At 42.4% G+C, this 24326-nt stretch overlaps 2 protein-coding genes across 5 annotated transcripts in view; both read left to right on the top strand.

The window, feature by feature from the left end:
* LOC138196529 (neuronal tyrosine-phosphorylated phosphoinositide-3-kinase adapter 1) overlaps positions 1-12869 on the top strand; it is a 28630-nt gene extending 15761 nt beyond the window's left edge. For 3 of the 4 annotated variants that reach the window (XM_069146643.1, XM_069146642.1, XM_069146644.1), the window contains 5 exons: positions 6017-6387; positions 6466-8340; positions 8453-8695; positions 9463-9569; positions 10138-12869. In XM_069146643.1, coding sequence (XP_069002744.1) covers positions 6017-6387; positions 6466-8340; positions 8453-8695; positions 9463-9569; positions 10138-10560 — 3019 coding nt within the window. In that variant the 3' untranslated portion in view covers positions 10561-12869. The remainder of the gene's footprint in view (positions 1-6016; positions 6388-6465; positions 8341-8452; positions 8696-9462; positions 9570-10137) is intronic. The other variant, XM_069146645.1, reaches the window with a different exon arrangement.
* Positions 12870-13877: 1008 nt separating this feature from the next.
* On the top strand, positions 13878-24283 carry atp1b2b (ATPase Na+/K+ transporting subunit beta 2b). Its single transcript, XM_069146653.1, has 7 exons — positions 13878-14276; positions 18699-18827; positions 18916-19023; positions 19246-19451; positions 19705-19764; positions 20312-20407; positions 20527-24283. Exons 1-7 carry the CDS (start codon positions 14186-14188, stop codon positions 20692-20694), a joined length of 858 nt encoding a protein of 285 aa, XP_069002754.1. The 5' UTR covers positions 13878-14185; the 3' UTR covers positions 20695-24283.
* The last annotated feature ends 43 nt before the right edge of the window (positions 24284-24326 follow it).

Genomic DNA, 24326 nt, shown 5'->3' with positions numbered 1-24326 from the left:
CAGCTTTCCAGCAGAGAGGTAGTGAATCAGAAAGCCTTACCTCTAATGAGTTTTCATGAAATATGTAGCAACAAGTGCAGGCAGCTCAGGGTTCTTCTATATGTATGACTTTCACATGTAATGTATTTTCAGATCGTTGTGTAGGTACTTCTTTCTTATCTGAATCCTTCCTCCTCCACTACATGCCAGCTCTGTCTCAGTAGGTTTGAGGGGTTGTTGCAGTGTGTGTTCAGGGCTCTAATTTCCCACAGTTTGCTGCTGATGCATCAAGTCTAGCTCCTTTTCTTTTTTTTCTTTTTTTTTTTGGAAATCTTCCAGCTCAAGTGAAAAGTAATCATAATAAATCATAACACAGACTAAGTGTTGCTCTTGTAAATAATATGAATAATAATAATGATAAAGATGATTTAATCATGTTTAAATGTTTGCGTGATCTTAAGTTCAAATCAAATCTGATTTATTTAAACTGCATTGTAGACATACTAAGAGAGTCCCAACCATCAAAACAAACAATTCAAGCACTCTACAAAAGGGTCAGCAACATAATGTCATCACAGCGTTGCGTTGAAACATCTGTGCAGTGGTCTTATGTATGCGTGTGTTTTGAGGACAGAGGAGCGATGTTGTGTTCAAAATGTGAGTCACCTATAATTCACAAATTCCGGCTATTTATGCTGCAGAGGAGCAGGAGAACATCAAAGACAACAATTCAGTTTGTTTAGAAGTGCCGTCCAGTGCTTTCTGACTCACAGCGGTAATTGAAGGCCCCTGTATTGGAAGCCGAGATCAACGTCACGGCGGCATCGAGCCAGTGGATGTGTAGGGCAGCAAGTAGGACAGCAGGGTATGATGAGTGATGAAAGCGGAGCTGCTCAAGGGCCGGGGCAGCAGAGGTGGGAAGCAGGACATAACCGGTGATGATTGCGAACAGGGACAGGTCAGGGATAAAACCGCACAGGGACGAAGGGGTGCAAACCAAATGGACTGGAGACAGGGCAGCAGCGGCGGTTGCAGAGCTGGAGGGACTGAGGGATGCAGGGACGAAAGGAAGCAGTATGAAGGGCACTGGTCGACAGTTTGAGATCTTGAGGTCCTCAGGAGAGAAATCACAAAGCAGAGTCTGCTGTGGAGGTACAGAATGGTAAATAGGTGAGTTTCAGTATGAGTTTTTAAAAATAGAGGCTGTTTCTTATGGCTATAATACAGGCAGACAGACAATTCCCAGTTGTGATGACTGGTGGAAGAAAACCTTGCTGTCAGTTCAGGTTTTATTAATTCTCGCGGAGAATTGAGATACAAGTGGCAGGGAGTTCAGCAACGGAAATTCACATAGCTTAGAAAATAGGGTGGATGGCTGGATGGCTGGATGGCTGGATAGCTGGATAGATGGATAGATAGATAGATAGATAGATAGATAGATAGATAGATAGATAGATAGATAGATAGATAGATAGATAGATAGATAGATAGATATTGCATTAAGGTGTCAAATTATTTATTCTCAAAATAGTTTAAATCAAATCTCAATATGACCCTTATTAACAGACTTTACAGCCAGTAAATCTTTTTTTTTTATTATAAATAACTGGATTCGGAAATTCGTATGAAGAACATATTTAATGCTCCCATTTTAAGATAGTTTTGAAAGAGTTCAAATCTAATTGATTTGTATGTATTGTCTCGATTGGATGAAATTTCATTGGTGTTACATCCTTTTAGAGTTTATTGATTTAAAAAATAAATTAAAAAATTCAGCACATATTTAATGCTCAGGATCAATGTAGCCTCCTCCTGGGAGATGGGACAACAACATCATCCAACAATGTTTTTATTACAACATCTACATTTAAAATTTGAATTCCAAAATAACATTTAACAATCTTATCATGGAAAATCTGCATTTTTCTTCTCATTTTCGTCAGTGATAATTCAGTTTTATGCCAAAATCAAACCACAACTGAAATAAAGCCACTTTACTTGTATCAAACCATTGAATCCTATTTCAATATTAAATTATCAACTATATATTGAGGAGCAGGGAATCAATTCAGGATTCACAACCCTCTTAGGTTCCTTTCACGGTACATGAGCTCCACTGAAGAGAGGTACTTGTGTTCCAAACCTCAACATACCTTTAAATCAAACCTTTGAAATTCCTTCTCTGAATGATTGCAGGTCATTCAGTTGTCATGAATCAATATTATTGCTGCTGTCAGCTCAAACCTCATGATCAGAGAGAAACAGCACTCGTCGCATAAATAAAAAGAAGGAGTAGTTAAAGTCGATATCTAAAGTGACTTTTGAGTTTCAGGCAGACAGAGGCAAGTATTGTTTTGTTGTGGAAGCTTCAAGAAGTTATTTTCTATGTGGTTATTCATTGTGAAGATTGAGTCATGAACTGGAAACTTATTTTGGTCGTTGGTTGCTTTGGGGGCATCTACAACAGTGTGTCACATGCTGGGAAACAATACTCTTATAATAGTATTTGAAGAATCCATGTTTTTTTTCTCCTTTGAGTTAAACAGCCAGGGGTTTCACTTTTTATGTCACTTTCTTGCGGCGACAGAAGAAGAATCAGATCAGTTGAAACCATGCTCCAGACAGCCCATAACTTAAGGCAATCAATTAAAGTGTCTTGTATTGTGTCAAATATGTCAGTAAGGTCCAACAGAATGAGGACAGTTATGCACTCAATGTCAGCATTCAAACATAACCCGTCTGAAACTTTATCAAGAGACGACTTGACTGCTCTGATTTTGCCCTCAAACCAGATTGGATGTTCTTAAAGAGATTATATTCTCACAGATCTCATTCAGCTCTTTAAATGTAACCTACTCTTAAACTTTGCCCCAAAAAAGGTAAATTAGAAATAGGACGGTAGCTGCTGGGGGCAGAATGATTTAAACTGGATTCCTTCTGTAAAAGCTTTATCACCACAGTCGGGGAAGCTGTTGGGAATACCATGCACTGTGGAGAGGAGGTGTTGTTCAAGAGTCTGTCCAGAGATTGATCTACCGAAGGTGTTGGTCAAAAGGCTACAGAGGAGCAGTGGATGATCGCATTCAGTGTCACCTTTCTTCTTTAGTGCTTGTTGGCATGACTATGTTATCTTCATCTGCTTGCAGTTTTCAAGGTAACAAAGACAGAGAATAGTTTTACAACTAAGTGGCAACCCACCCGTTGGTTTGTGAGCTGTCATTGTGAAGCATTGGGTCCAACGTTTTGGCCGTAGCTTGTCTTTTTTGGCGCCATAAGTGCCCATATTTGGACCAACTGGGGAAGAGCGGGGGAAGGATCAGACTAGCAATCACAGGAGTTTATCTCCGCCCACCTATACCGGCGACCTAACAGCACCCCAGGCATGTCAATCAAACCAGACATGCCCCCATACATACCTCTCTTTGAGGCCTAATATCTACTTAATTATGGAATTCATGAGGGTGGCTGTGGCTCAGATGGTAAAGCGGGTAGCCCACTAACTGCAAGGTTGGCAGTTCAATCCCTGGTTCTTCCTGTCCACATGCCAAAGTGTCCTTGGGCAAGACACTGTACCCTGAATTTCCCCAGATGGCAGGTGAACATGTGTGTGTGATTGGGTGAATGGGAAACAGTTTAAAGTGCTTTGAGACCTCTAAGGTGATAAAGCGCTATATAAATGCAGACTATTTACCATTTATTTCATGAGAGAAGTTAATCCTTTTTGAATGGGAGTCTATTGGAGCCAGAGGTTGTTTTTTTTAGTGGCCATCAGTGGTATTGCACTTTAAGGCACTTTTTATATACAGTCTTTAATTAAAACATTAAGATTGTTTTTGTTCTTGACTGTCCTGTAAAATTTGTGAGAAGGGATTTGCAGATGCCTCAAATTTGTGCAGATCAAATACATTTCAGATTTGGACAATGTTTCCAACTGATTAATCGTTACTGATGAGCTCATGATTAAAACAGCAAGATAGACATTTGCTCAGCAATCAGAATATACCAGTAATTAACAGGAGCTCCTCTACACTCTCTGGAATTAGTGAGGTTCAACTCATTGTCTTGTAGAGATTTTTATTTAGTGAGATTTAGAGGTGCTGGGAGGCAGATACCTTCAGACAGAGCCACCCTGACAGTTTCTCAGTTTTTATGATCTTCCAGTGTAACCAAATGCTGACTATAGCTTCAAATTCAATGAGAACAGATATGAGCGTGGTAGCGATCTTCTCATTTATCTCTACTTCAGCCACTGCAAGATTATGGGCTCAGTGTAAACAGAGAGCAAATCAAGAAGTGAGGATCCTGATAACTTTTTGAACAGCTGAGTCTTTGGTCTCATTTTGAAGCTGTTGGGCGCTTCTGCCCTAACAAGAAATACGAAAAAAAAACTTGAAGCAGCGAGAAGGAGCTGCTCAGCCTCTGTTCTGGGCTAAATTTGGCCCTGTAGTATCTATGTCGATTGTGAGGAGTCACTAGTACATCTCCACAGGCATTCAAAGGCACAAACATACTTGTACAGATGCAAACGTACTCTGTTGCTCTACCACACATACGTTCAGGCGCGCGCACACACAGACACACACACTGCCTCACTCACATGAGGAGGAAGATAGGAGCTTCTGTTCTCTGTGATGAGCAGCCTCAGTGCTCCTTCTGCTGCTTGCAATGTTGAATACAAATTGTAAGCTCCAATTGTCTTCTTCTGTGCTTTGCTGCCTCACAGGGAGCGCTACTGATCTACAAGCGAGCGCTGCATGACCCGTAGTCATATGTTGCCATTATGTACTATGATGAATCATTTATATGCTGAATAATTGTGCATTTAAGTGATTTGATAACACACTCGGAAACAATTTCTTGCTGTCAAACATGTAGACACAGACATAAAAAGGAGTTTCCTGTGTTTATTTATTTTTTTGTCTCCCCTCAGTACAGTAGCCTCACAGTGGCTCTATTAATAGTCTGTGGTTGAGGAAAGTAAGTAAACATTGCTCAATCCAAGTTAGCAAGGCCAGGGACTTACTGTATGCCATGTTGCTGTGGGATGAAGCAGCATAAGACCCCCCCTGAGGAGGACACCACACTACACCTGTCTCTAAAGCAGAGGAGTAAGTCGAGGGTTATCCGAGGCTATTTTGTAAGTCTTTGGTGAACTCAGCAGGGCATCAAACCTCAGTTGTATGTCAGTAACTCAACACTCATTTCAGAAATTCAGATTCACTATCCATAATTTATAAATAATTGCTTCACCTAATTGGAGGATCCGGGGTGTATTTATAGTGCTTTTCAAAATAAAATGTTCAAAATTTGTTATTTTGCTTTTTGTAAGTACAAACAAGACCACATACTAATGCATACTAATGCTATTATAACTAGTTATTATTCATGAAAGATAATTGAAAAACATCAGGATAGTTTTGATTAAATAAGAGGTTTTTGATTTGTATAATAATCCAAAAGAAGGAATGCAGTTCAAAGCGCTGCTCAGCTTGGTGAAACACTGCAATATTTTTTCAGATTTTTCTGTTTGTCAGTTTTATTTATTGTTGTGGGAGCCTGTGTCATTGATGGTTTCAAAGAGGAACTATCAAATACCAGAAAATCACAGCTGTTCCCATGGTAACAGATGAAATGCTTGTGGCGATCCTGAGAGCAGACTACAGATGTGGGTTGAGGATATAAACATGTAAAGAATAAGGGAATTCCAGCAGCACAGTGTACACTCGTGCTTTGCTTTTGACAAGGGAATTGATTTCCTAATTCAAAGTGTTTGAGTGGTAAGCAGATGTGGAGGAATTCAGATGGAAAGATATGTGCTCGCAGAAGAGTGAGGAGCCTCCAGGGTTTTCCTTTTGCAGCGAAAAGCCCTGCAGGCATATCTGTATTGCAAAGATGGTGTTTGATGACTAAAGAGAGAGGGAGGAAAGAGAGAGGTCAATATAAAGGGTAGTACGTGAAGGTTTTTTTGCTTCATGTGATTTCTTCATGCATTAATGAAGCATGAAGAAACCTTCTCAACCCTGTTCCCTAATTTCAGCTCCAGCCAAAACGACCCCTCAGCTACTGTTGGCAAAGTCAGAGACTTGGCTTCTTTCCGACGGCACTTCCGGATGGGTTTCATGACCATGCCCGCCTCCCAGGACCTGTCCCCTCACTCCTGTGCCTCTGCCATGGCGCCGCGCTCACAATCCTGCCACGCCGTCGGCGCCGGGGATACCAGTCTAGAGAACGGAGATTACTCCGACACCCAGTCCCAACATTGCAGCCGCTGCCCTCCAGCCAAACCCAAACGCCACCCCAGTACTCGCCTCAGCTCCTCATCTGCTGACAGCAGAGGACCTCCTGAGACGCCACCACCACCCCCTCCACCATCTCACTCACAGTCCAAACACTCAGAGAAGAAAAATGGTAAGAAATGTGTTTTAAAGTACAGATTCTGCAGAGAAAATGAGCTCCTTTCTTGACGTGCTGTTTTGTTTCTTACAGCCATGAAGAAGTCTGACTCTGGAGAGATTGGAGGAAAGAAGGTGCCTCCTTTAAAACCCAAAAGAAGTCCCAGCACCCAGCTTTCCTTAGACCCTCTCCCCCCACGTGTGCCTCATTCTACCACATCCCTGCCATTCCAGGCAGCAGACTCTCAGATTCAGACAAGAGACGGGGAGGATGAGCCGGTCTATATAGAAATGGTGGGTCAAGTGTTCACCAGAGACAGCCAGACGGCCACGCCTCACCCTGTCACCCCTGTGGCCACCACGCCAGACTCTGACTCAGACCAGAGTGAGGCAATCTATGAGGAGATGAAATACCCGCTGCAGGAGGACAGAAACTCCCACAGACACCTCCCTCCCAAACATGAGAAACTGAAAACCTCTAAACACTTCCATGTCACCCCTTCTTCGTCCAGCAGCTCCTCTTCTCTGCCTCGCCCTTCCTCCTCTTCCCCGTCCTACTCCAAACCCAAAGCGACTGTGTCAATCTCGCATTCATCTCCACTGCCTTCCTCCGCATCCTCCACCCCTGTACCCCAGGTCCTCTCTGCCAGCCCCCACACACCACGAGCCCCCACTCCCTATCTGCTGCAAGGGAATAAATCTGAGCCAGAGTCCAACACGAAGATCCCCGCCCCTTTCCCCAATCTTCTTCAGCACCGGCCCCCGCTGCTCGCCTTCCCTCAGCCCGCGGCGGCCTCCAGCGGGGTCGGAGTGCAAAACAAGGCGTCTGCATCTGCTAAAACGGGAACCCAAACATCCTGTGTGACAACTCAAGCCAGCACCTCCTCATCTTCTTCTAATGTTCCTGTGTCCCTGTCAGGCTCCAAGGAGTCATCAGGGGGAAGCGCAACGCTGCAGGACAAACACAGCCGAGAGGCACAGTTAGGCCCCGCTCCTGGACTGAGAGCTAGGAGCCACTCCACACCCCTTCCTCCCTCCTCCAAGTCCACCTCCCCTTTCTCCCATCATCATCACCACCCTCACCATCGCCCCTCGCACTACCATCACTATCGCAAGCCAGAGAGAGGAGACTCCCCCGCTCCAACCAAGAGCAGCTCTCAGACTTCAAACCAGGCCACAGTCCAGACACAAACCTCAAGTACAGGCAGGGAAAGCAAGTCTGTCAGTTTCCTCTTGAAGTCCGATAAAGGAGAGAGGGATAAGGACAGAGACAAGGATAGGGACAGGGACAGGGACAGGGACCGAGATAGAGATAGAGATAGAGATAGAGATAGAGATAGAGATAGGGGAAGAGACAGAGACAGGGACAGGGACAGGGAGAGAGACAGAGACAGAGACAGAGACAAGGAGAAAGACAAGGACAGAGAGAGAGAAAGGGACAGGGATAGGGACAGGGATAGGGACAGGGATAGGGACAGGGACAGAGACAGAGACAGAGAGAGGGATTGGGACAGGGAAGGAGGGCCACACTCCTTACCAATGGACAGCGCTATGAACACTAGCAGCAAAACGTCTCAAAGCACCAGCTCAACCCCTACGCCATTATCATCGTCGCAGCGTCCTCATTCTCGCCCACACCTCCGCTCTCACACTCCTCATGGCCTGCCAGCATACAAGCCTCCCTCCTCGGACAGCCCCCTGCTGTGGACCTATCCCTCCGGCGGCTTCCGCAGGCCGCCGGCTTACGAGAGCTTGAGAGGCAGCTCTCAGACACCATCTCTGCAACAGCCCTCGAGTCTCACCGGTGTAGGCGAGCGGGTGTCCAAGAGCAATGGAGGGTCTGCGTCCCTCCAGTCGAAAGTTGGCTTCATGCCCTGGGACAGCAGTGCCAGCTTAGCTGCAGATGAGGGGTCTTACTGGCCCATGCAGAGGAAACTGTCCTTCAGTCATGGGAGCAGAGAGACAGAGAGTAAGTCAGAGGTCATTTTGAGTACAGAAGACACATGGTCAAATAGAAAAACAGGCTGTTGAAGGTGTTTTAATTCTTGGAAATATATATTCTGTTCCCTCCCCTGTCTAAGAAGACGACGGGCGCGCGTGGAATGGCAGCGCTGACGCTCTCTTAAGGATGGATAAGGAGGACCTTGGGATGGGGTCTCGAGGAGGCCATTCAGGTATCCCAGTCCACTTCAGTAGTGCCACCAGCAGGGCTCTCGGTCACAGTGAGTGCTTGGCCGGTGTCGATAGCAGCGCGGGATTCAGAGCTCTGCCCAGAGTAGGACTGCCTCTTCCCTGCCAGACTTTTCCTGCCTGTCGCAATGGAGGTAGGCAAACACTCAGCGGCTGTAATCTTTTAGTCAGCTACTAACCACAACATCCTATTTAGAAAGGAACTATCGCAGTGGTTTTACACAGGGATTCTTCTGCTAGATCTCTTTTGTTTTTTTGTCCTTGTTGGACAACAAATGAGGAAAAGATGGATATTACCGTCTCAAGTTACTGTTTTGTGTCAGAAGAGGAAAATGGAACTCTCTCCTCTCCTCTCCTCTCCTCTCCTCTCCTCTCCTCTCCTCTCCTCTCCTCTCCTCTCCTCTCCTCCCCTCCCCTCCCCTCTCCTCTCCTCTCCAAGTTCTGTTCATATATAGACTGCAACACGCTACATTCAAATGATGTTAGAAGAACATTCACAGTGTAACTCCCACCACTTCTGAGCAGTCACATTTCTGTTGCATTAATTTACAGCCACTTTGTTATTTACCTGTTAACTTTATTTTTGACCATGTAAATATTTCTGTCGATAATTTAATCATGTTTATATCATATTTCAGTCACATACAGAAAGGTGATAGTTGTTGAATCGGGAGAATTACAGATGAGGATCACCACCAAAACAAAATAGCGATGGTTCATAAGTTTAGGAACACTTTATGGCTGTTTAGGAGCTTAAAATAAAATGAGCACACAATGTACAGACGCTCTGTCTCAACTCACGAGTGTGCTTAGACGTTCACAGCTCTGCGTGTTAAAATTAAACGTTATATTCCTTCGTTCTCACTAGCAGGCACACAATGTAATATTTGTTTCCTTACAGAAGTGGGGCGGCTGGGCCGCTCCTCCTCTGCTGCTGGAGTGAGACAGGTGGGTGTAGGAGACGTCCAGAGACAGAGCAGTCTACCAGCACGAGAAGCCCTGAATCAGGTGAAGACATAAAACCCAGCTTTATGACTACAAACTCTAACTTCATACATGGTAGATTTGGGAGTGCACATTAATATTGCTTCCCCTTCTGCTGGAGACAGTTCTCCTGCAGATCTATTTATAGCTCATAGATATGCCCACTGAGCAGAATAAGGCTCTGGCCTGCCTCAAAAGAAAAAAAAGGTCCATGACGTAGGTTAATATGCCGTCAGTAAATGAGGGACAATTGTGGATAAGAGAACATGCTGTACTGTGTTTTGGAGAGGTGAGCTGCAGTCTTTCAGCAGCACATTCTGCCCAGTTTCTGGCTCCAAAGCAAGTGCTGACGCAGTTTGAGTGTGCTGCAGAGACTGTCTGCATGCGTCTGGTTGCCCCTCCCTCCAACTGTAATAGATGCAGCAGCGCTGCTTCCTGGTGGCTGTCCGTTAGAACTGCAGTTTTATTCAACATGTGCATTGGCTGTCACTGCTAATGGTACTGCAGTGATCATGCAGGTTTAAAAACTCTAAAGCTATTATATCATAAAACACCTCATAAATTCACTGACTTGACTTTTTCCTGTGTCCAGCTGCATGGTCTAGCCCAGCCTCAAGTGCCCTGCAGTCCCAGTGTGTCTCGGCAGCAGCAGCAGCTTCAGCTCCACCAGCAGCAGCTGCAGTTAAAGCAGCAGCTCCAGCAGCTTCAGCAACAGCACCACCTGCAGTTGCAGTTCCAACAGCTCGCCCAGCTGGCGCAGGGACAGCCCCCTGTCGGAGGGGGCACCACCCAGTCCACAGCACAGACCCAGAGAGACGGCAAGCTGCTGGAAGTCATTGAGCGTAAACGCTGCCTGTGCAAAGAGATCAAGGCCCACAGGCGTCCTGACAAAAGCCTGTGCAAGCAGGACAGCATGCCCATCCTCCCTAGCTGGAGAAGGACACCTGAGCCTCGTAAGACTGGCACGCCACCCTGCCAGAGGCCGCAGGCCGTCGTGTGGGACACGGCTATCTGAGGTGGAAAGACAGGCCAGTGAGTATAGATGGAAATAGTTCAAAAATTCTGTAAACAGTTGTGGTGAAATAATTACTGCAAAGAAAGAAGAGACACTGGACCAAGAAGAAACCACTCGCTAGCACTCTTATTGTGTGATAAACTGATCTGAGAACAGCGTTGAAGGTTCCTGGAAAGTCCTGGAGAAAACAAACAAAATGAAAACAAAGGCTGACAAAGAGGTGAAGAAAAACAAATATTACAATCAGACTAAACTCATTTCTTACCCAGTTGGTTTGTACCTGCTCTGTACTATGTACTACACTGATATGTTCCAATTTGCCAACACTCTTTGCGACAAAACACCAGTATTATTGCTACAAACAGAAGACACCAACTAAATAATAATGGGTGGGTTGTTTTCTGAGATCGGTGTTGCCAAATTTCTTCCTGACTACTTGAGACATAAAGGAAGCATGTATTTTCTCCAACACACAGTTGTCCAACAGGCATAGAAACTACTCTGTGGGTGAGAAAAGGCAAGACGCGTAGGTAAGTTATCGAAGTGTTTCTTGAAATCGTGAATGTATATGAGATGTCTTGGTATCAATAGATTGTCATTGTGGATGCAAATAATCATCACCGAGGAGTAAAAAGCTACCTACTGTATTTGTTTGCATATTTGTAATGTAAATCTATTTACTTTCTCAACGTTTCTGCAATTTTATAGCAATATGCTCCCAAAGCCGGAGCAACATAATTAAAACTTGTGTCAACTAGCCTAACATACATATCTAAGACTTGAATAAGTCATATTTACTGTGTCATTCTCTGCATGTCATGATAGACATACAGTATTGTAAAAAAAACAAAACGTGTAGAGATGATCATGTCAGACTTTTACATACAGCAGATCTTCACGATGATAATGTGTGGTTGTATAAAAAGATGGTGGTCGGGGCGGGTGGTGGGGATCATTAGAAAAAGGTGGTGTGACAAATGGCACATACCTGTGCAGTCCAGCCAAATATAGATACTGATCAATGGTACAAAAACTTCATCACTCATGCTTATCCACAGTTGCACACCCACTGATTGTTCCACCACACAGACAACCGAGCACTGACCACCCCATCAACACAGACTGTGCAATACGGTGCAACTGCTGAGACTGTGAGTATCGATCACCTCAAACAGAATGCTGGAACAATCTGCACAAAACATCGCATAGGAGAAATTCAGCCCTAATGTACTGTAAATAGATATGTACAACTGTATTGAAAATGTAGCAATTATTTCCATTTTCATACTTGTAATCAATACATATTATGTAGCATATACTGTATAAACATAACTTTGTTCACTTGTTTTTTCTAAAAGAATTAAGTACTTTATCTGCTGCAGCCAGTCCATGCATTACTTATAGTTCTACTAATAAACAGTAAGCCCTCTAAAGAAAGGCACAGTCCAACAGTTGTTTATTTAAATTTATGCAAGACTCCCTTTAAGCCGCGTTCTCGATTTATTTATGCCCTTTTTCTACATCCATTTTCATTTGCGTACAGATTTGAACAGCTCGCTGTCTTGGACATTTTTCAATACTTTTTGCTGCTATATTGAACTACTGGTGTTGTTCATCCAACGACATGGTGTCGCCATGAGAAACATGATTAATATAGTGGTTATTGTTACATATATTTGTTTTCTCTCTGAAAGCCACGTGAAATGAAGTTTGTACCTTGAAGAGTGAGCCCTTCTGTAATAGTATTTAAGGCGCTTGAATGTCTCTTGGTTGTTGTTGTTTTAAATGATAGTTAGCACCAAACTGTACAGTACAGTACACCCAGTGAAAAGAAGACCTATCTAAATGTTTGAGAGTCACTGCTTGGCCTTTTTTTTTTTTTTTTTAGGTTTGTTTTGTTTTTAGCTTCACCTGCTCGTGTTTGAGGGTCAAAGTTTTTCAAGCTTACTGAGTCCATTTTCAAACAAACACAGGTCAGGTTGAAGGAAATGGGCAAGTGCAATGCATGCAGAGATTCCTTACACTGAAATGTTACAATGATACTTACTATTGTGCCCAATTTAATTTCCGATATTGAGTACTCACCTTACTATGATTCCTTTTCACAGACTGACATGGAACCCTAGGTATCATTTCCAAAACTAGTTTACAGAAGCTGTTGGTTTTGTGTGTCTTCTAAAACAGTGGCCATTATACGAGTGCCATACTATATTGATATGGTAAGATACGGTGTACCTTGGAAATCACTGTAGTGCTATATTTGCATTGATATTGTCATTGAAAATAAATTTTATATAATGAACTTTACACAACAAACACAAGTGCTCCATGTTTTCCTGCCACGTGTTGTTTTTATAGTGGAGATGGATGGGGGAGGGAGGGGTGGACACGATGTTCCCACTGCACGGCTGCAGCAGATGGTGCAGCGCATTTTGTTTCCAAGTGAGGGCGCTACCTGCACTTGTTCACTTCTTCTATGCAAGTGATCACCACCAGTTAGCGCTTTGATATGGCGTGCGCGCACGCACACACACACACACACACACACACACACACACACACACACACACAGAGGCTTAGGGTAGCTTAATCCCTCACACCAAATTCATAGTTTCCCACTAACAGCAAGCAACACAACACAACACTTGTGAACCTCCATCTGTTGTAGCTGTAGCTGCTTTCAATGTGCAGCCGGTGCTGAAATTCATATTAATGGATGATGCGCATGTGCAGACAATTTGTCTCACACTTTTCCAATCCACAGAATCCAGCATCTTCAAAGTTCTTATAAATCTCCGAATTATTATCTGAAGAGTTTACTTCTTATTTATTGTGCCTACAATATAAACAATAATAATAACTTTCTCCGGCTTTTATGACAGAATCTCTTTAAAACATAAATAGGCAATATTGCTGATAAATTAGGTAACTCAAGTGGCCAGTAAATTCCCCAATGAGCAACACAGACACATTAGGGTCCTTGACGGAATATCATATGCATATTTAGTTGATTTCTCTTTGGATACGTGACGTTGCGGACCTCGGAGCCAATTAGGGGAAGCCCTGAGCCGCCACACGATTCGCTTCGAGAGTTGTCCCTCATGCGCAGCGGCGGTGAGGAGACAGGATGCGGGGAAGATGATTGGACGAGAGGGAGGAGGAAGGCGTAACTATAGCTGTGGATGGTGGATGAGGCTGGGGAGGGGTGGAAGCGTATGTGTGTGTGTGTGTGTGGGGGAGGGGGGGTGTAGAGAGAGGCGGAGGGAGTGCTTTACCGCAGTATCAATACATTTCTGCACCACTCATCAAAACTCTGCGGCATGCAGACAAGAGCTGGGGGGGAGGGCATTTAGTAGGTCTGATCTGAGTGTATAGGACCGCTACCTCCTCTGGTAGCCTGTCAGTTCTTTTATATTAGATAGGCTACAGTACTGCTTTTACTTTGATTTCAATTTATCTAAGCGTGCTGAGTGTTAAAGTTTAACTGCCGGTCTTCTTCCCAGAGCCGCGGTGCTACAACAGAGCTCTCTCTATCTCTCTGCTGTCTAGTTAATTATTTGATCCCGGCTCTGATTGCTTTAGGACGCTTTTCTTAGAGGTTTGAAGTCCGAACTTTTATGACAAAATGGCAAAGGATGGGGAAAAAAGCGAGTGGAAGGAGTATGTATGGAACCCGAGGACGAGGGAGTTCCTGGGCAGAACGGCGAGCAGCTGGGGTGAGTACTGTCCAGCTTACAGCACTGCAGCAAACATGGTCCCTCGGCTCTGTAACAGGTCTCTGCCACAGCTTTTCCTAAAGCTTCAATAAGAGAATGGTCCTTCAGTAATGAATGTGACTGTAAAATGTTTTTTTTGCCCTGACAGAACTTGGGTTTGTGTCTGTGTTTCGGTAATGTGGCGATTGTCGCTGTCCACTTCAGCCTGGTGCTGAAATCGGACTGCGGCACCGCTCCTGTGGATGCCGGCAGATTCCCCCCCCTCCCCCGTCCCTCCTCCTGTCTAGTTGCTTTATTTATTAATTTATGGCATCGCTTTCCCTGCGCATTGCGCTCATCGTAAGGGTGGAGGCCTATGGTCCTATTTTACATTTGTATTTGGCAGATTGCAGCTGCGTTGCTGAAACAGGTCTCACTCTGTTGCAAAGTGCATTGTCATCGGTCCCTCTCTGCTGAGGAGTGCATTAGCCAACATGAATTCTGCTGCAGAGGAAAGTGGCTGAGTGAAGTTGTGCAGAAATTGGTCTTGTTGTCTGTAGCTCTGTCAAATGTGCGTTTATCATGATGTCATTCATTTGCAGGCTTTTCCCCTTGAGACTGTGAATGAAGCTCTAGTCCCAGCATCCCTGAAACGCTGCCATATACTGATCCCCTTTTTTCCGCCACAGAAAGACCCTGCAACTATTTCAAAGATTCATGAAATGACAGGGCACATATGGCTCTGTTCTGATGACATTGGAGCATTTTAATCTGGGTAAAGCCGAGGGCCAAATGCTATTTGTATCACCTCCAACCCGGCCCCTCCCAGTGTGTGTAAATCAGTGAGGGATTTAATCCTAATCTAATGACTTCATTGGCTGAGGAGGGAAGTATCAATTCAGGACGTTCCAGCAAAATAAAGGACTTTGAAGAACTTATTTTTGATCTTTTCACCGGGGACATGTTCCAACATCTCAACTCTTAGGTTTAGCGCTTGGTGCTGGAATAAAGGGGTTTGACTTGATGTGGCACTTTGGTAATTATGTTTCATCAATGGACATTGTACTTATAGTGCAGAGTTGGGAGTCATTGACTGTAGCTTCCTTTGCTGGATTTCTCCCACACTGTACAACTTAATCCAGCTCAGTGTGCCCCAGGTGCTTTAAGGTCTGGTGGCCTTTTTAAGCTGTGCTTTCTAAGGCTTGTTAATTAGGTTAGCCACTACATGTAGGTCTGCTAAACTTGGCATTTCACTGCCGCACTTCCTTATTCAGTACATGCTGTACTTCTGCTTCCACTTGTTTGGCTTCATCTACTGTCCATCCATACCATTTCTAAATACCTCTAACACCAAGTATGGAGATAGAAAATATCCTAGTTATGTTGTCAGTCTATTCAAAAAGACATTATTGTTCACACTTGTAATTATGCAGCATCCTGTTTATTCTGAGCACTAGATCAAAGACTTCTTTGAGGATGAAACGCAGTACACTTCCTTGTGTGTTCTGATTTTTGTAGAGTTGTAATGATATGGAAACAGCCTTGATAAAGTAGAACAGTCCTGCAGTTTTGATGTTACATTGCCACCACCTGACACCAGTGGAACATGGTCAAACAGCTATCTCTATTTAAAACAGGACTAATTAAGTATTCTGCACCTCCCATTTCCAAAAACAACAAAAGGGAGACAGACCTTAAAGGGCCTCAAAGTGAATGACCTCGTGATGCTGTTCTTACTGTAACATATTAATAAATGGTTTAACAGTAAAAGAGCCACAGCTCAAAGCTATCCCACCTTTTAATTTTTTAGCTCAGAAGTCTATTTGATCACCAATTTACAAAGCAATTAAACCACATGTCCTCCCAATTAATTATGAAAGAAAAGGACACCTCCTGCCATTATTGCTGAAGAAAGAACAGGATGCTGAACCATGCCGACCTGTCCTTTTGTTACATGCTTTCAACCGCCATCCGCCAACAAAAACCGGGGTGAAAGAGAGATGCTTGGCTGTCCATCATCAGTGTGGATCGAGAGGGCAGACTGTAAACCTAACACTCTCTTTGCCAGGGGGGAAGCCACCCTGCCTGCACGCTCGATCCTGTGTGCACATCCAGTCTCCCCTGGGTGGTGTCATATTTGTGGTTAGCACAACATGCCCCCATGTGCTCCCCGGAAAATACTTCAACGCTTCACAGCTTTTCTCTCATGCCTCTCTTGCTGTAGCGCCTGTGGCTCGGTCCAAGGCCTAGAGCCTGACTCTATATATTTAATAACTCAGCTTTTCCATGCTGCAGACTGTAGCACTCACTGCCATTCATTAGTTTTAACATAGATTCCAATAATTAGTGGAACAATCGTATGAAAAGCAAAAACACAAGCTATAAATGATCCAGATACCCCAGTGTATCTGCTCCCCCACGGAGCAGCTTCCCCTTGACATTTTGTCATGGTTTCCTGGAAACATGACTGGGGAGGCGGATGCAACGCTGACAGAGCCAGTGAGCGCCACGCTGGGGGCCACGATCCAGCAGAGGCGCAGGGGTCAGGGCACTCAGCTGCTACCCAATGCTGGCTTCAGGTGTTGATGCTTAAAATGGGGGATATGTCATAGAGAATGCTATTTATGTTGCCCTATTCTCTGTGTGGATAGCAATGCCTGAGATGGGACCAAACAGCTGCTTCAAAAGTGTCTGATGATGCCATGTAGAAAACACCACATCATCGGGTTTTAGGTTAACTAAACTCTTTTCAGAGAGGGTTTGTCTCATGTATGTGCATTTAAATTTACATATGTCATGTAAATGTAGCGTCTTTTGATTTTGAGACGTCATCTTGGGCTCTGGGAAATTGGGATATTACTATTTTCTTACAAACCATCGAAGGAATAAATTGTAAATCATAAATTTGTTGATACAAAAATAAACATTATTTTTTGCATCCCATCTTTTTGTCGAATGTAACATTATGAACATGGTCTTACACTCTTAAAGCAGCCTGGTCCATGGCCTGTAACCCCCTGACTCTGTGGCCCGGTCTCCAGGGGGGTCCTTGTTCTCCTTCTCGATGTACCCCCCTCCCGCCCCTCTGTCATTGTTCCATAATGAAATTGATCACATTCAACCCTGGTTTAACTCACACCACACTTCTTTCTCATTCAAGTGAATGCATGCACAAATGTGAAGAAAGCATACGGTTTATATTTCCACCAGTACTTGATAAAATTACTTTATTTTGGACTACGTTGTGCAATGAAGGATATTTTAGGCATAAAAAGAAGGCTGTTCATGTGAGAGAGAAAAGGAGAGGCAGATTTTGCAGATGGAATGAAGCGCCTCCAGTTTAATAAGGATTAACTGGAATCCTGTGTTCATATTTGGTCCGAGAGTGACCTAACAGACACAACACAGCATCAGCAGCATTTAAATGACATTAGCTGATTTCATTATCAGTTCTGATGTCAGATTATTCAGTCTTCAAATGTGTTTTGACTTAACTGAGTTGCAGATGTTAATCTAATGTTGCCTTCATGCATAATTCAGAAGTCTTCCACGGTAATGCACGAGTCACCAGCTCAACAAGTGTACTGGGATACTGGGTGTAGAGGGTCATTGCAACAGGAAAAAAAGGGGAAAATTGTTGTTTCTATAAAGCATCATCAAGCACACAAACACAGACGACATTAGGTTACACTCAGATGTGGTTAGAGCTGAAAATTTCACAATGTCAACTTCTGTACACATTAATCCACTAATTTGATCACAGGGAAATGGGTTCTGCTTGCAGAGCTTCTTTCATGTTACTTTTTGGCATTTGCAATTACAAAATGCTTGTTTGAGTAATGCTCACCAATTTCTTTTTAATTTGAAAGATTTCTTGATTAATTATTATTTCAGTCCGCTGCCACATTGTGCTTGTTCACCACTCACTACAAAGTCATTTTACAGGTTAAACATCTTGACTTGAAGGAAAGACTTTATCTTAAAGTTATAGATAACAATATAGACTATAAACCCAGAATGGTTCTATATGAGTGGATCACATGGATATTAATATAAGAGTCTAAAATTAAAATTTAAAGCAACATTTATAAAATAAGGAGGTAAACTAACAATTTGCAGAACAACGAATTTGACTTCTTGAGTTTTGCAGAGAGAAAACAGCTTAGCTATTGAACTATTTAGCCAAAGAATTGCGCCGTGTATTGCTCAGAATTAGTGTCAGACTTTCTCTCTAGAAATATTAGTATACAACTAACGCACATTTAAAAGATACAAGAAACTGTAAACATCATATTGTGTCACGCTCACAATCTATGATTCAAAAATAATTAAGGAATATGGTCTTTTGAATTGAGTATTTTGATCCCTTATGTGTGTGATAATGTTCTTTTCTCACTGATATCACGTTCAATTGATACACCTCTCTCTTCTCTTTGTCTGCAGGTCTTATCTTTCTCTTCTATTTAGTTTTCTACATCTTCCTTGCTGGCTTGTTTACTCTCACCATGTACGTCATGCTGCAGACCTTAGACGACCACAAACCAACCTGGCAAGACCGGCTCTCCACACCAGGTGCAGCTACTACAGATACAGACAGCGTGAGGTCACAGTCTGAATGCGTGATCTCACCAAGTCCCTGCTGTCTCTCTGTCACTCACAGGCATGGTGATTAGGCCCAAAGCAGATGAAACTTTTGAGATTGTCTACAATATCCAGAACACTGAGAGCTGGGACATGTACGCTCAGGCGCTGGACAAGTTCCTGTCACGTAAGTCTGGCTCCTGTCGTCAGAAAGCTTACCACTGTGGATTATCTAGCGATCCAGAATGAATTGTTTTTACCTAATAAGAGATCATTCCTTTACAGTCAGCAGGCAGGAGATTGCCTTGCACCAGGGGCTTTACTGGAGTCATAAGCCCGAACAAACGAAATAAACCCAACCCCTGCTCTCATCTCGTCTCCTCTCGTCTCCCTTCCCCTCCCCCTACAGCCTACAACGACTCTGTCCAGACCCAGACAAATTATGAGTGCACCCCAGACCAATACTTCCAGCAGGAGGACAGCGGTGACGTGAAGAACAACCCGAAGCGCTCCTGTCAGTTCAACCGCACCATCCTTGAAGAGTGCTCTGGAATCCATGACCGTTACTATGGATACCAGGATGGCAAGCCATGCATCATCATTAAGCTGAATCGGGTATGAAAGAAAAAAGAGGGAAGGGATAGTGTTGCTAGGCGACATGGAGTGACTGAAATAATGAAAGTGGATGTGAATGAGGAAGAGTTCCCAGTAAAAATAAAAGAAGTCAATATCAAGATTACGTGTCACTGGTTCTTGCGTTCATCTTTTTCTGGTATATTTTACAGCAATTTAAAAGAATATTTAAATTTTTGTGTTTACATAAGAGTGATATGGAAATAGAGCTGGAGATGTCTTTCTGTCTCACCAGGTGATTGGGATGCTGCCAGGAAAGGACGGGCAGGCTCCGTTTGTCACCTGTGGTGCAAAGGTAATCCCTTTTTGTCTTTCTCAATGAAAGGCTTGACGTAACCATTAGGACGTCAGCCCAATGCGAACCATTGTGCCTCACACTCATTTGAAATATGCCACCTGCATTTTCCTTTTATGTTTGTATTTTTTTCACCCATCACATCTGTATTGCATGCTTCTTTGTCATTTGCACCAATTGTGCTGCCTCTTCTTTTCTTATTCCCACTGTATTCCATTCATTTGTTTCATCTCAGAAATACAGAGTTGGCAAAGATGAATGGGTAAGATCAGGACAGAGTCTGCGTTTTGTGAAGTGTACACTATATTTACATATGCATAGCAGTAGTGTAGCTTGTAGCTATACGGGATACGCATAAAGATTAAGTATTTTTTGTTGTTGTTTGTTTAGTTTTTTTGTAGTAAATAGTACTCTGACGTAGCTGGTGGACATGTTGAGATATAAGAGTTAGAGTAAAGAAGGAGATTAATGAAGATCACCTCCTCCTCCTCCTCATAAAGTGATCATTCAAGCTGTTGTAACTGATGAAGTTGTTTCGTCCCCTCAGAGAGAAGACACTGATAAAATTGGACCGTTGGTTTACTTCCCACCAAATGGTACTTATAACCTCATGTACTACCCATACTATGGCAAGAAAGCTCAGGTAAGACTGTTTTATATCAAAATAAAGTTTTGATAGTTTTTCCAGAGTTTATTAAATCTGTTCTCAACAGAATAGCTCGGTTCCTGTGTTTAAAGATGTCCTTGAATCTGTTTTTACAGGTGAACTACTCTCAGCCTTTGGTTGCCGTCAAGTTCCTTAACATCACTGTCAATCAAGATGTCAACATCGAGTGCAAGATCAACGCCAACAACATTCCCATCGGAACTGAAAGAGACAAGTTTGCTGGACGAGTGTCTTTCAAGCTGAGGATCAACACTAATAACTAAATTAACCCTTTTTTTCCCTCCCCCCTCTGAAAACTACTTTCTTCATTCTCTGCAACCTTGCACGTACACAGAAAAAAAAAAATCACAGAATTCACACCCTTAGTAGGATTTGTTTACAACCCCCCACCCCCTTCCTCCTTCTTCTCCAAAACAAATTTTGGCAGGAGGAATTGTTTGTCTAGTCATGTGATGAGACAAGGCGAGAATACAAGGGTGATAATCCTGTCATTATTTCTGTCAGTGAGCATTCAGACAAATTATTTCTGTAAATTAGTTTGAGGTGACGTCTATTTATACTGCATGACAAACTAAGGGATATAAAGGATGTAAACATGTGTTTTGAAAGTTTGCAAGGATCAGCAACATTACCACTGTATTGCTGCTCCCGTCCTGCTGTCTCCTTATAGAGTATTCCTCTATATATGAATATACACAAATTACAATACAAGATGTGTATATCCTCAGTATTTATACGGTATCATAACCTTATATTGACTACGTCTATTTTGTTGCACCTAAAAGAATAATCTAACAAATTTAAGAGCATATATCTTGATGGATGGATGCAGAGATGAAGAAATTTGCATGTGTGTATTGTCTTTCGTGTGCTATGAGGGCAGGAGGCGCACCTGTATCCCACCTCTCTGCTAACTTTGAAATATGTTAAACAACTGACCACCAGGAGGGACCGCACTGTATTCTTTAAACCTCGACACACAGCAAGCGTGTGTGTTCTCGGAAACAAGATACAGGCATCCCCCCAAAAAATGTGAGGTAGACAGTAAAGGTCGAGAAGAGAGTTTGTTTTTGTTTGTGTGTGTGTGTGTGTGTGTGTGTGTGTGTGTGTGTGTGTGTGTGTGTGTGTGTGTGTGTGTGTGTGTGTGTGTGTGTGTGTGTGTTCCATGTACAGGTCCCGTTTCATACTGTAGGTCGGGAAATTGCATGCAATGTGCAATATTCATTAAGTGGCATACATTATGAATGCTTGTGTCCATTCATCAGATGACTTCTATTAAATAATAATCATTTTGGATCATTTGATATTCACACTGGTTGTATGACCTGGGGGCAGTGAATAAAAAAGAGGTGACACATATTTAGGTCGCTGTGAAAGGTCATATTAACACTGCTGATGCCAAACGAGTCACAATAAGAGGCCGTATATCAATCGCGTTTGACAATATAACCTGAAGAAAAATTACAAACTCCCAGACAGACTCATAAACCCAATCAACCATCCGAATATCATCAGAAAACACCAAAAATTATCCTTTTTCTTTATAATAACATTTTATTACCTGTCACATCGTTTTATTCCTAAAGTTAAACCAAGAACTATTTTCTTGTGTCTCAATTTTTCATTAATTTAAACATAAATATTTAGAGGTTTTTTTCTTGGGTGTATTGCATCTATTTCATTTGTGTCAGAAATAGATGCCATTCTCATATTTTGTATTGTTTTGCACTGAAAGTGTGCTTTTTTTCTTTCTTTTTTTGTGGAACTGAGTTTAATTAATTATTGTATTTACAGATTTTGGGGACGAGGATGTAGAAAGTTTGTTTCTGTTCACTTTGTTTCTTTCATTTTCATGATCATCCTCCAAAGTCTTCATCTGGGTTATCAAAATGTGTAGTTTACATCCTCTTTGAAAGGTTACTAGACTTAATGAATTGTTACTGTATCAGAGTTTTAATTTATAGTCCTGTAGGCGATGAAAAAACTGTGGATTGACTTCATCGACCACCTAGAAAAAGATATTTTACATTATTTTGTTTTGTTGTTGTTGTATTTGCCACCGTTGTTTGAATCAGTCTGAAAGAAAAAGCCATCGTGGAAATTAAACAAGCAATTTCATCCTCTTGAAAAGTCCGACATTATGTTGGAGTTGTTTACCTGATTTCTAAGAAACACCTGCAGAAACCTGTGCAATCACACTTTCTAACTTGGCACAGTTACAAAACTGAACCAGTTGGACTCAGATTCTGCAGCAAATGTGAAACACAAGTATCTGTTAAGGTCTAGCTTGACCTCAAAACCTGATTTTTTTTCAGGGAACTGTATTTAGTATGTTTGCAAATATCATGCAGTGATCGTTATTTGATCCGGACTTGATAGAGGATGAAAGAAAGACTATTAGATCTATAAAATGATTATCTGATCTATAACTGAGGGTTCATTTAATATAAAGGATGTGCTCTTACAGTCAGATGAGGCTCTCTTTTTTTTTTTTTTTGCTTTTTGTGAATCCACTGACCAGTTGACATGCATTTCTCCCTTGGCATTCCCGCAACACTTACTTAATTTCACTGTAATCTCTTAATCTGGTCAGATAATCCCGAGCAGGCACGGTGAACTTCTTTACCCGAGTTTGTTGGTCCTCCTTCATATCAAACGACTGCTTCACATCTTTGAATCGTTATAAAACAAGGTTCACTCATTTCTTAAAATTTTTTTTCCAGTAAATTAACACCCATTTCCCCGCTTCTGTTATAAAATTCAGTGAAATTTAATTTCCTTGCCTAATTGGACATTTCTTGTTTTACATGTGCACATGAAGATTGCTTCTTCAACCAAAGATCTTCATGAAAGTTAAAATTTCATGCCTTTGTGCTGCACTGACACATCCACAACAGCAGATCTGAGTGAGGATCTCATGCAGACATACTGTAGGATCCAGTTGGAGGGTTTAAGACCCAGTGTTATTCAAAGGCCTCCTCTTATATAATACTAATATGCACAAAAGGAACATGTTTCACTGCAACATGACAGTGCCTCCTGGTGGACAGACAGTGTGCTCCCCAGTGTCACAATGTTTTTTTCTCTCATCTCCATTTTTCCATTTTTGTTCTGTGATAATTTGGAGAGGTCCTCAAAAAGCAATATATTTATTTCTTGTGTGGCTGTATGATTATTTATTGGAAAGGCTGTAATGAAATCAGTGCATCATGTATCATCAAGAGCAAGAAAAAGAAAGGAGAGAGCATATAGATGTTGCATTCAGGCAGTTTTGTCTGTATGTATTATACTTATGGAATAATATAAGAAAAAAGAGAAATGCTTTGTTTATAAAAGAGTATTTTGTTGTAAACAGGAGAGAATGTATTAGCTTGGATTGTATTGCATCATGAGAGCTTCCTGTTAGGGTTTCATATTTTAATTCAACAAATGGCAACATTTTGTCTTCATGTTTGTGTCGTCGTTTGTTCTACTTCCTTAAAATGAGCTTATAAAGCTTGCAATCAAAGGTCTAATAGAACTCAACCCTCGTAAAAATTTTCTAAATAAAACCACAAAGGAGCCTGGTGCAAATGTTGATGAGAGCTCAATATTCATGTTCCCAATAGAGAATAAAAACAACAAACCTTATTATCCCCATCTGTTAATGTTAAACTGTGCTAATATTCGAGACTGTACTGAAAGGTTCATTCAAGAAAGACATTCTTGAAATTTGTTCAAATACTCTCCCCTGAACGGATGATACATTTTCTGGATCCTTATTTTTTTGCTCTTACTGTATGTATATTTTTGCTCATGTTTACTGCAAACCAAGATAGAGAAATGAATAAATGTAATTTAAAGGAACTCAAACTTTTCCTCTGGTTATCAGTCGTCTTTCCTCTGATGGTTGGTG

This window comes from Embiotoca jacksoni, unplaced genomic scaffold (assembly GCF_022577435.1).
Source record: "Embiotoca jacksoni isolate LCO1_2020_lvr unplaced genomic scaffold, fEmbJac1.0.p SCAF_13, whole genome shotgun sequence".
NCBI classification, from domain to species: Eukaryota; Metazoa; Chordata; class Actinopteri; family Embiotocidae; genus Embiotoca; species Embiotoca jacksoni.
Note: the sequence above shows the minus strand (reverse complement) of the source record. Positions and strands in the feature narration are given on the sequence as shown.

Coding starts and splice junctions, on each gene's coding strand:
- atp1b2b (XM_069146653.1), top strand. CDS start 14,186: ATGGCAAAGGATGGGGAAAAAAGCGAGTGGAAGGAGTATGTATGGAAC. Junction 19,765..20,311: donor TTGTCACCTGTGGTGCAAAG/GTAATCCCTTTT, acceptor TCGTCCCCTCAG/AGAGAAGACACTGATAAAAT. Junction 20,408..20,526: donor ACTATGGCAAGAAAGCTCAG/GTAAGACTGTTT, acceptor CTGTTTTTACAG/GTGAACTACTCTCAGCCTTT.